This window comes from Ptiloglossa arizonensis, chromosome 4 (genome assembly GCF_051014685.1).
Source record: "Ptiloglossa arizonensis isolate GNS036 chromosome 4, iyPtiAriz1_principal, whole genome shotgun sequence".
In the NCBI taxonomy this organism is placed as follows: Eukaryota; Metazoa; Arthropoda; class Insecta; order Hymenoptera; family Colletidae; genus Ptiloglossa; species Ptiloglossa arizonensis.
The window spans coordinates 12,869,536-12,881,809 of NC_135051.1; the positions used below are offsets into that span (position 1 = coordinate 12,869,536).

The following is a 12,274-nucleotide window of genomic DNA, read 5'->3' on the forward strand; positions in this document are numbered from 1 at the left end:
ACGTTTTCCTCGAGTCTCCTCCCTTAAGTTTCGACTAATACACGAATACTGAAAAAGGAATAGTATATTCATGCTATTTGGAACGATTATTTCAATGAACGCCCTCAATGACGAAAACCATAACATAAACAAACTTTTCAGAACAAATTCATCAAGTAGTAATTGCTTGATAATAAGACATATTAATATAAATTTCTTAAGACTGAATGTTCGGGATCGTATGGTTTATAAGGTGGTTGAATTTGTTTTTTTATATTGTAGCAGGGTATCGAAAAAATGTAAGATGCCATTAAAAAACATACGGATGACCTTAAATTTTTGTAAAAAATAATCTCGGAAAAAGAATATTACTACTATTACACGAAAAATTTTGTCATAGAATCATCAATAGTGGAAATATTTAAGTGTTCCCGTTTAAATGATTCTCTCTGTATATTTGTTCATGTTCGCTCATATTTCCCAGTATATTTGCATTGTAGATTTTCAATTTATTCAAGCTTGCTGGAACGAAAAAGATCTGTTAACAAATATTCGACCGCAAATATACGCGTATCACGGACGTTTTTAGAATGTCTGAATTATTTATCGAATCTGATATGTAACTCATATTTTCATAACTCTTGATTTAATTATAAGATGTTGAAATACATGAAAATTTCTGAAAATGAACATGTAAATCTATTCATCAAGAAATGAACTGATTTGTCAAAACGTACCAATCGTTCTTCGTCCCACAGTTAGTCCAAATTTGATGTTCATCTTTTACGGGAAAGTTTCCACTTAAGTCGTTAAACAACTTTACACGTATTCCAATTATATTAAATTGCTCGTAATGCGTAATGCGTAATGCAAATAAATTTAACTAATGAGAACTCGCGCATACTGCGCCTTCACCAATCCGTATACGTGGTTCTGGTGATACATCGATGTTTATTGACGCGAGTCCCGGTATCACCGACTTCTTGTATTAGTAATTAATTCGGTAGTGCATCAAACGCATGAGATTGAAACGGAGCCGTCTCCTGATCCCTCGCTTCCGTCGTAAATCATCGGTCGGTGCCATTTGGAATTTCCGTATGCCATGGCCTATTGCAAATACCGATGTCAGGAGGATTTCCTATTAGGCGATCGATCGAACAACCGCGACCTGAATGGTGTCAACCTTCTTCTTCCGTTTCGAGACGCCATATCGCATTTGGACATTGAATGTTCTCTGGTGCAACATCTTCTCCGTCCGCTCTTGATATGCGTCACTCGCGCTCGTGTTGTTTTTGTTTATGTAAAGTGCGTCGAAACCAATTCCCCCGAGGATCAAAAATCTTTGCACGATCATTTCTTTCTGTCTTCCGAATCTAATCAATTTCTTAACTTTGACTACTCGAGCAACTTGAACCTTTGACACGTTAAGTTTGACCTTTCGGTGATATGTATCTAAATTTTATTTTTAAATTCACAGACCTTTTCGAACCAAATTTATTTCAATATCCATAGACCTTTTCAACGTGACAGAGATAATATGAGAAACGAAAATTAAGTTAACTTTTTCCCACGTTATCCATTAGTTTCCATTAACTGTATGCAAATATTATTCCGTAGATCGTTTCTCACGAACTAATTATTATAATTTGTGAGCCAGGAAGTAAAATGAACAAAAATAATATACTGTAGCTTTTCTAGCGATATAGATACAAATTTTATTTCTATAACTGGTGCACATCTTATTTATCATCATGACTACTTCAACTATACTACTGATTTCAAACGTTTTCTTGGAAATTATGAAAAGGGGAGTGTCGGTATGTTATAAACAAATTTTTAGCAGAATCCTATTCGTAGTATATATATTTCACCTCTTTTACAAGATGTAAATGTTTTTGTAGATTTTATTATGATTCTGACGAATTTATTTCTTTTATTATTTATTTTACGTGATCCAAGTTGTTAAAACTTGTTTTCAAATTGATATATGAGCATAAAACTATCGCAGTATAAATTAAGCATTCCTCAGAGACAGGTAATAATTTACTGCGAGAAGTATCATAAACTGAGATTCCTTGACAGATATACAGCACGAGCTGTCTTCCAAGAATCCCGGAACATTATACTTACAGAGAAAATTGGAAAATTTCCATTTTCTATAAAAGTAACTCTCAATGTGGCATACCTATGAATACATCAAATTTTCAATCATCTTATGGAAAATGACCGGCACAGGTACATAGAGAACACATTTAATTCAGGAGAGTCGCAAGCATTCGGTTGCACAAAATAATTCATGATCAGTGAAGCAAGGGGTTTTATCAAGTACATATTGCAGAGGTTCCCGTGGATGGTTGAATACAGAAATTTAAACCGGTTTGAATATTTAAATCGCCTCTCGAATATATTTTATTTCTGAGCAAAAGAATTTGAGGAAATTCGATAGGGTACTCTCGCAAGGTAACACTTTACGATTACATTATTCCACCAGTCATAAAATAGGTAGATATAAGCTGCATCGAAATTATTGTTCATACTCGGAGTATATCTCACCACAATTTTGAACAATATACGGATTTTTCCAAATCCGAGAGAACTGGTGATCTGTAACCACAGTGCCTGTTATTTTGTGAGACGGAACAGTGTTCGTATCTTCCTGCGGGGTTGAAAAACAAAAAGAATACCTCTGTCGTAAATATTTCACCCTTTTCGTACATTTAACCTACTAACGCATCTCTATATGTAATATACAAAGGTTGTCCAGTAACTGGTGACACAAGTGACAGTATGGTCACTCTACGTGAGAAAATGAATAAAAAATATAGAATAAAACACTATTATTCGAGTCACGGTTTGTGAGAAAAATCACATTCAAGATCAACAAGTATGTGTGCGATTCAAAACGTCGAACGTGTCAATACTACTTGCTGTCGTTATTTCTTCTTGCCTTAGTGTTGATAATTATCGATGATGGTACATATTATTCGTCCATTTTTCATTATCGAACACCCTCGGGATATTAAACACTCGAAAATTGAACAAATTTCAAGACTCGAGGCTTTAGATCGATGAAGTTAAAGTTGTAGGCACCAAATTTAACACAAAAGTTCGGTGCTTCGACTTCCCAATAACTTACAGAAAATTACTTCGTCGCGTGAGATACGCGTAGGAATTTTGTCCTGTAGGTTTCGAAAGTTGTGCGCACGCAATAGACAGACGACTTTAGAAGGAAAACGTGGAACAATTCGAACATTGGCGAAGTTTTGAGATTTATCACATAATTCGATGAATTTCAAGCATAAAGATAACTCATCTGAAATTAATGTTCAGTAGAGTGTCACGCTTGAGTAATGACAGGTAATTTACTCAGTTAGCGTCAGTTTCTACTCCAATTAGTTAAATTGCAATAGTGATATATCTGTGTAGACGTTCAGAGCAGTAGTTACAACCACAACTGGCTACACCGTCTAACTTACCCTCGTGTTAGGTCAATTGGATCCGAGCGACCGTTCAGTTTATGGTACACTCTACGGCTTCGGAGTTGCAACGCACGTTCGACAATATTAAAGTGTAACTTTATGTCGATTGATACTACTGTTTTGTTTTCATGTTTAAACTGGCTGGATTGAATTGCGTTTCGTATATGGAAAATTAAAATGACTAAGGTTTCCTTACACGTAAAATTCATCGATATTATCAAAGCTTTCCATCTGCCAATGAAATAGAAATACTATGTCAATAATATAATACGATTTTTATAAATCATGAAAATTTAAAAGCGACATTATTTAACTTTGGTTTTTAAAAGATAGTTTTAAGTTGTCAGTAACTTTGTCAGTATTGAAAAATCAATTTATATAGTAAGCGATAATAATTTCTCCAAGAAAGTGTGTAAATAACCATTTTATCTCGTTTGGCAGATTTATAAAGTTGTGAGACAGTAAATTCTATAAAAAAAAGTATAAAAAGTGAAAATTTGATAACATATTTAAACAAATTAATATTAAGCAAAACTGTTCGGAAGCTTAAATTCATTGTTTAAAAGTACGCAATTTTTGTTCAAACAACTTTTTTCTAGGTCTCATAATTTTCGAGATATCGAGGAAAATGTCTTTCTCCCCTAACTATGAGGGTTGACTTCACTCCCTAAATATAAATAATAGCAAATAGTATTCGAATTTTTAGTAACAAATTATTCATAGCATTCAATGTATCAATTCATAGTAACAAAAAAGTATTCGAATTTTTCAAAATGCTACACAAAAATACTCTCTTAATTCTCCAAACTAAAGAATAATTCTGGTTAGAATAAAACATCCAAATTGATATTCAACCACGATATCAATTTCATTACGATGTTTCCATATTGTATCCTTTAAAAATTTACTTGTAAATATTTATCCACAATGTTAGTGATTACTGCCATGTCGTAATACGTAAAATAATTTGAGAACTACGTGTATGCACGTAACTGCGCGTACTTAGGTACGTACACGTGCCAATGTCTCTGAGGAGGTTAAATAAATGAAATAAACTCTTAAGAGAGAACAGTATCGTTATCATTTTTCTGGAACACGGAAAGAAATTTATAATAGAAATAAATACAATACACGTTCGCAGATACCCCAGTCTGCAAGGAGGGTAGAAGCGAGGTGGTTGTCGGCGCCCTGAAGCAGGAAACCGTATCGTTGGTTTGTTCCGTGGAGAGTCATCCAGCGCCGTTGACTTTCCACTGGACATTCAATAATTCCGGAGAGCTGGTGGAGGTTCCTCATTCTCGTTACTCTCACGTGCCAGCGCTCGGGACACCGTCCGTTGCCGAAAGCCTGAAGGAGTACCAACAGTTCCATGGATCCAGGCTAAACTATACGCCAGCAACGGAAATGGACTACGGCACGGTGGCGTGCTGGGCAAGCAACCAGGTTGGCAAGCAACGAACACCGTGCCTCTTTCAGGTAAATGCACCTCTCAAATTTCTCATGAGCTATACTGGTAATGGTCTCACGATTCATAGAAATTGGTACACACAATAGTGTTTAAATCACTGTTTGGAACAGTTGCACTAGAGTATGAAAGAATATATATTCGATAGAAAAAATTGTTTCTGTTGTCGTCAAAAAGCATGGATTTTGAACAGCTCGAAATTAAATCTATGAATTTCGTTATTTATACATTTAGTATTACGATACACACCTTCGGACAAACATATTTAGGATAAAGAAAGAAATATAGGAATTTTGATATTTGTATATTTAGTATTATGGTACACACCTTCAGACAGAGATTTAGGGTAAAGTAGACCAGTGTAGTGAGTTTTAATTTCTGATGAATATATTTAAAAATACACACTTAGAGGATTTAACACGTGTATTCCAATTAATTATCTCTGAACAAACAATTCAGTTCAAGATTTTCATGACACGGAAATAACATTAACACTAATGGAAAAATTTGTTTTTTGATAGTGTAAATTTTTAATTTAATCAATTGTGGAAATAAGGTGAAGTTAGAAATGATTGATCCGAACAATTATAAATACTGTATATATTTTAAAAATTCGTGGAAATAAAATGAACCAATCAGCTTAAACCTTATTCGTTCTAATAAATAAATTTGTTAAAAAGAAGCACTGATCAAATTTTCTAACTAAAAGCGTAATTTTGAATTCATCAAAAACTAGTGGAGTTCTCTCCTAATTCATTTCATTTTACATGTACGTTCTTTATGGGTACTGCGTGAGAGAAGCTACTATAATTTGGAAAAAGTTTCCTTTGTCAGCTTTCCGTGATCTACATTTTTTATGTCGGTTCATGAACTTCTTTATTTCTTCCATTGAACGCGTATTACAAAAAAGGAGAAAAAGATTCGACTTTGAGTTTCCGACTGACATGCACGTTTTGAACATCAACACGATTTGACCATTTTCGCAGTGATATCCGTGTGTCCGTGTGTGTGAGTTGCTATGTCTTCCGAATGATCGAACGGAGAAAAATGAAACTTGATACGTGACTTTATCTCTCCTGACAGAAGAACGCTCTTATTGGAACTAGAACAAAAAAACGAAGTTCAGTATAAAGATATAAAAATGATTTCTCGACTATAGTTTAATTATTTTTTCTAAAATTCACATTTCAGTTTAGATGACATACAAACTTGTCCTTAAACCGATACATTCAATTAATATTAGATTACAAACTTCAGATAGAATTACTGTTCACTTACAATATTTCTATTATAAATAAATTCTACTAATTTGGAAATGAATAATCGATGTTTAAGAACAATACATAGATCGACCGATGAAAGAATAAGATCCATTCACTGTCAGGAGTACATATATTGAAATAAACAAATGTTTAAAATTTGCCATGAAGCTATAAAGTAAAGATAAGATATACATACACCTTACCATAATTTTCTTTTTATAGAATAGAATGGAATAAAATAATCTTGAAGATTACTTAAGGTGAGAAATGAAAATTTATAACGAAAAGAACAGAGTGAGTTCTTACTATTACACTAGTTAGGCTAGTGCTGTAGTACCTCGCTTCTTTTGCAAAATAAAATAAAGAATAAATCCTTTAGTCAATGCAGAAGGTATTTGATACATAATACAAATACTACAATCTTGAAGATTACTTAAAGTGAGAAATGAAAATTTATAACGAAAAGAACAGAGTGAGCTCTTACTGTTACACTAGTTAGGTTAGTGCTGTAGATGTATCTCGTTTCTTTTGCAAAATAAAATAAAGAATAAATGGTCCTTTAGTCAATGAAGAAGGTATTTGGTACATAATACAAATACTACAATCTTGAAGATTACTTAAAGTGAGAAATGAAAATTTATAACGAAAAGAACAGAGTGAGTTCTTACTGTTACACTAGTTAGGTTAGTGCTGTAGATGTACCTCGCTTCCTTTGCAAAATAAAATAAAGAATAAATGATCCTTTAGTCAATGCAGAAGGTATTTGGTACATAATACAAACACTGTGCAGATGTGCAAATTACTTTCCTGAGAGCTATACTAATTTTCAAAACGATTACCTCCTTTTGGCCTGTAGTGTGTAAGAATTCTGATAAGTGGAAAACTTAGTGACTGTACGTATGCGAATCTTGGGAAGCAGATTGCGCGGTATGGTTGGAAAAAATCAAGACCAGGAATTGGTTCGATTAGAGGGAAATGCTGATCCCACTTCGCCGATACGTTATTCGAACACGACGGCCATCATTGCCGATTGGACGTGCAAACACAGAATTGCTTTTAATGGTTCGGAATCGAATTCCTTCGAAAATGGAAAATGGTTGGCCAAGGTAGATATTTGATGGATGTCGGCCGACTTTCACATTCGTTCGTAACTCTCTAACAGAGTGCACCGACGATACACTAAACAAACGTTTTAAAAGTGACACGTTTGTGTTTGTGAACAATTTTAAACTCCCGTTTCAAAGAATATTAATGGCGAATATTTGGATATTAAAATGTGAATTATGTAGTTTCCTACATATTAAGAATTCTTTATCGTAGCGAAGTAACGAAAAAAGATATTAATTTGGAACTGCAAATTAAAAGATTACTGAATCTCTGGAACGTTTGTTCGTATTTGACAATGAATCTTTTATTCTCTACGTTTTTTAATTTTCATGTTTGAATTCCGTTTCCTTCAATTAATTCTTTTATACTCGGCATGAAAGAAGTTGATCATTAAGAGATATTTGCAATTTCTAGTCGTTGTATAATATCTTAACATTATAAACGTTTAATTTGTATCAGTATTTCACGGTTAAAATCGATACTTCGTGGCAAATTATTTGCACACGTGGTGTTATAACTGTTTTAAAGTGAACGTTGTTTCAAACATTTTTTTTAAATTATTCATAAATATACAGAATAATCCATTTTAATTAAGAAATTTGAAGGTCGTTTTCATTTTTGCAAATAATAGTGTATTTTTTTCAACTCTTTATTATAAAATATTTGAAACGTTGACTGAATACAAAACTGATTGTATTTTATATAACTATAAAACTCTGAATAAGAAAATTATCAATTAGTATTATTTTATAATAACTACAAAGTTCAAAATTTTAATAATTGTTGTAATTCATAATTATCATGAAATAATAATTATAATATTATTATGGCTCACATACGAAAGTAAAAGATGTAAACGCAAAGAATCGTCTAACACTTATATTACATATATGAAGACTCCACCTGTATTGAATATCTATCCTGGAGATTCTTTAATTTCCCGAAAATAATTTTTAACAATTCCATACAGTTTCTGAAATATGTGCATTTATTGATTAAGACGAATACCCTATTCATTCTATAATAACTTTAAAATAAAATAATAATGTACAAAATAATTATACGATATAATTAACGGTCATTAATAACGACGTGCTTATAACACTGTTATTGTATGTTGCCAGAAAATTGTATGCAAACAACTGTCAAATAAAATTATGGAAAATAGAGACAAAGTTCTGCATATCTATGTAGTGATAATCTTAGTCAAATAATACATTGGAGGAATAAAAGCAAGTCAGTCACTTGCGTTATGAGATCCAAAATTACTAATGAAAAATAGACAATTTCTATCTATTTCTACAATTACCATACACCTCTAAATGTTTCAATTCTTCTTTTCGATTATTTAAGTTAAGAAACTTGACCAGAATAACTTGTTCGGTCAATTTCCTCCTCACTTGCATTTATGCGCGTGAATATTTATGGTAATTAGTAGTTCTGTAACGATGTGTAACAGCTTCAAACAATCCTATCAATCAACCTCAATCGATTAATTCAGTCAGCATAATACCTCATGATAGCTACATTGATCTATTCAATCTAAGTGTAATTATATCTATCGCGGAATATCCTACTTGCATGCACGTACACGCCTATAGGTGCACAGTGATGCATATATTCCAAGCGTTGCATTAGATGCGCATCGAGGTTGTAATTGTTTTCTCCATAAATTTCATACATTGTATACTCTTTCGTCGTCTCCGCGTGTATTTTCATCGTGATCGATCGCACTTGCAAAGAATGCGAAGGTAGCCTTCTGTCGTTAGAGTACTCTAAGCCTAGCTTCATTTGACGTGCGCGAGGAAATACTGAAAGGAGAGGATTTAGCGAATCCGGCTTTTGTTGAGCTCCAGTGGAAATGCTACATTTTGCCCACTGTGCTCGGAAAATATTGCGTTAAAATTGAAGTTAAAATTGGTACGAACTCTTTTTCATAAAAATATGTTTAATAGAAGAAATCTCGTCTAATAACAAAAATATTAGAAAATAAAGTAGACTCGTTTCCTTTCTTATTACATATTTTTAGTATCAAGTACTTATCAAAGCGAAATATTCTTTCTATGCAGTTAAAATAAAACGTAACAATATTTTGTGCGTATATGATGCAATTTAGGTTCATACAGCGTGTTATATAATATATAAAATTATCTGTATGCATAACCCATTTCTTCTAGGTACATTTTCAGTGTAAAGTAATAACAAAAATATTATAAACAAACTATATCTATTCATATAGTAATAGTAATAAACGTGTCGACCCTAGTTTTGAGATTTTCTCAGTATATCAATAATAAGAGGTCGAAGAATAAAACATAATTTTGAAATGCTCACGGTATACAACTCGAGATTAAAAATGTCATTTTCTTACGAGCTAAGACCGTTTTTTGTAACACGTCGCAGAGCACGGTTCAGACTATCTGTTAAGTACTGGTTTTTTCCGATAACTGCTTCTCGGAAAAAAATATTCCGATCACACTCTTATTAGACAGAGTGTATTCATTGAGTAGGTATATACCGTCATAGATTACGATTCAAGAACCAGGCATTTCTTAGAGATACTTCACTTCTGGACAGTACACCTCATCGAGTACCTCCTTGATCATGATGTACTTGTGGTGGAAGGCAAGTGACTGGTTCTTGTAACATGAGGATTTATAACATGATGAATAAGGTATCTCTATGTACTTGACTTATTTTCATAAGATATCAGGTTGTTGCACTCGATCTTTCAATCGAAAAACGGATACTTTCGTTTTCGAAAATTCATGTTTTACCGTTACGATCATTTGCCTTTATAGGATTAAGGCAGTGTAACGGACTCGTAAACCTTATTTATGTATGAAATTTTCAATCAGTTTTAAAATATATAAAATTTAATGCTAACTGTAATATGCCACGAGCAAAGGGATTAACGTATCTAGCATCAGAATTATTCAAACAGAGTGTGGAGTTACACATATCAACCTGCGATTGATTGGAGCCAAATATATACTAGTATACCGTAATATTATTCATCATCGCTTGTTCCTTTTTTGGAAAGTATTCGCTTTGAAGAACGTTGATTTAACTTCTACGTTGAAATAAAGCGGGTTCGTTATTTACAGAAACCACGTCGGTGAAACGGATTTCACCGAGATGTGACCAGATTTTTGAGAGATTGATATTTAAAGATCACTTATTTCACTACTTATTTCATTAGAATGAAATTGCGGTGCTTTGCGTTAAGAAAACTTTTATTTGTTAAAACTCCCGTTCACGGTACGCATTATGTTTATACACACATCCGATCGCTATCGTGGTTCGAGCGAGGCTGAGAGAGGCAGGTATTACAAGGATGCTTTATTATTTTTCATTAGAAAATATCTCAATAATTATTAATTTTTTACCACATATATCTTAATTATTTTTACTCAGCATTTAGAATCTTCTCGACTCGTATAGTCAAATATTGCATATTACAGTTAGAAAATTGAAAGCCATCTTTGTATATCAACACACACACACATACACGATGATACAAGATGATTGCATAGCTAGCTATATTTTACATTCGACATTTTCTCTTTTTTTAAGTATAGTTTATACTATTATACTATGCTTTATTAACAATAAGTATACGTATATTAACATCACTGTTAATACTAATATAATTATTGTATTATACATTTATATATATACATACATACATATATAACTTAAAATATACTTAAAAAAGATATAACGTATTTGAAGTGTCACTAGATGTGCAATCAACTTTCATTTCTTTCACCGAGAGAAACATTTCTTTAAGCGTTAACAATTACGTTCGTTCGACTATTGATCAGCATACGCGGCATAAAGAAAAGTGAAATTTATCGGCATAATATCGCAAATAAATGTTCATTGTTGCAGGTAATAGCCGCAGGTCGACCATATCCTCTGCACAATTGCAGCGCAACGGAAATGTCTGCACCTATAGACGCTCTGGAGCTTAGCCCAAAGTTTGGAACCGGACTGCTGGTCCGATGCTTGGAAGGTTACGACGGCGGTCTTCCAATTTACAGCTACCAATTGGAGGTCGTCGCCGATGAAGACGGTGGGCCAATTTTACGCAACCAAACCATCCCAGCAAACTCGAACGGGCCAGCTTTCGAGGTAGCAGGCCTAACGACAGGAAGGAGTTATCGACTTTTTCTGTACGCGATTAATGCCAAGGGGAGGAGCGAGCCTGCCATTCTCGAGCCAGTGACCCTGAAAGGTGTCGCCATGTATACGACCGGTGAGTGCATTGACTTCCTAATACGGCGTGTGTTTAGTGGAAAAATTTGACAGATGTCAAATCGACCTCTCGAAAAGAAACCGCAGGAATTGTACCGTTTTTCGTGCGCGTTTCCTTGTTCCTTAACCCTCTTTGCGTCCAGGTTGCACGCGATGCGCTGTTAATGCACTTTTTGAGACACTACACTCTTATTAGATTATCTGGAACGTGGTTACAGATTTCTATTATCGCCATAGAAAGAACGATAATTCAATTCGGTTACATATTATTTCGATTAAGGTACACACCATCGCGTTCGATACATTTTGTTCAACGTGTTGCTAATTCTGAAATTTCAATCTTCGAATATTCTGGTGTTCGTTGATCAATAAATTCCTTCGATGAATATGACTGATAAAATTAATCCGAATACTTGGTGTTGTGCAATTCCGTTTACAAATATCGCGAATGATTCTATAATATATTCCACGGTAGGAGTATTAGGGAATTGTTAATTGTTAAACTATACATTCTTTACCAAATGTATGAAACTCTAAGAAATGTTATTTAATAAAAATCTTTTAAAGAAATAATGATTTCTATTAAATGAAACACAAACACGGATTTCAATCACGATTTATAATCGTAAAAGTTATCAAAATATAGAAATATATCCATTTTGCAAACTCTCTATAACAGAGTGAATAAAATATGGTATTAATATGAGACAAGAGTAAAGAAA

General features: G+C 33.4%; 1 protein-coding gene across 1 annotated transcript in view; it reads left to right on the plus strand.

The window, feature by feature from the left end:
- LOC143145349 (neural cell adhesion molecule 2) overlaps nt 1-12,274 on the plus strand; it is a 261,041-nt gene that overhangs the window by 213,575 nt on the left and 35,192 nt on the right. The window contains exons 8-9 of the mRNA XM_076308653.1: nt 4,600-4,934; nt 11,187-11,553. Coding sequence (XP_076164768.1) covers nt 4,600-4,934; nt 11,187-11,553 — 702 coding nt within the window. The remainder of the gene's footprint in view (nt 1-4,599; nt 4,935-11,186; nt 11,554-12,274) is intronic.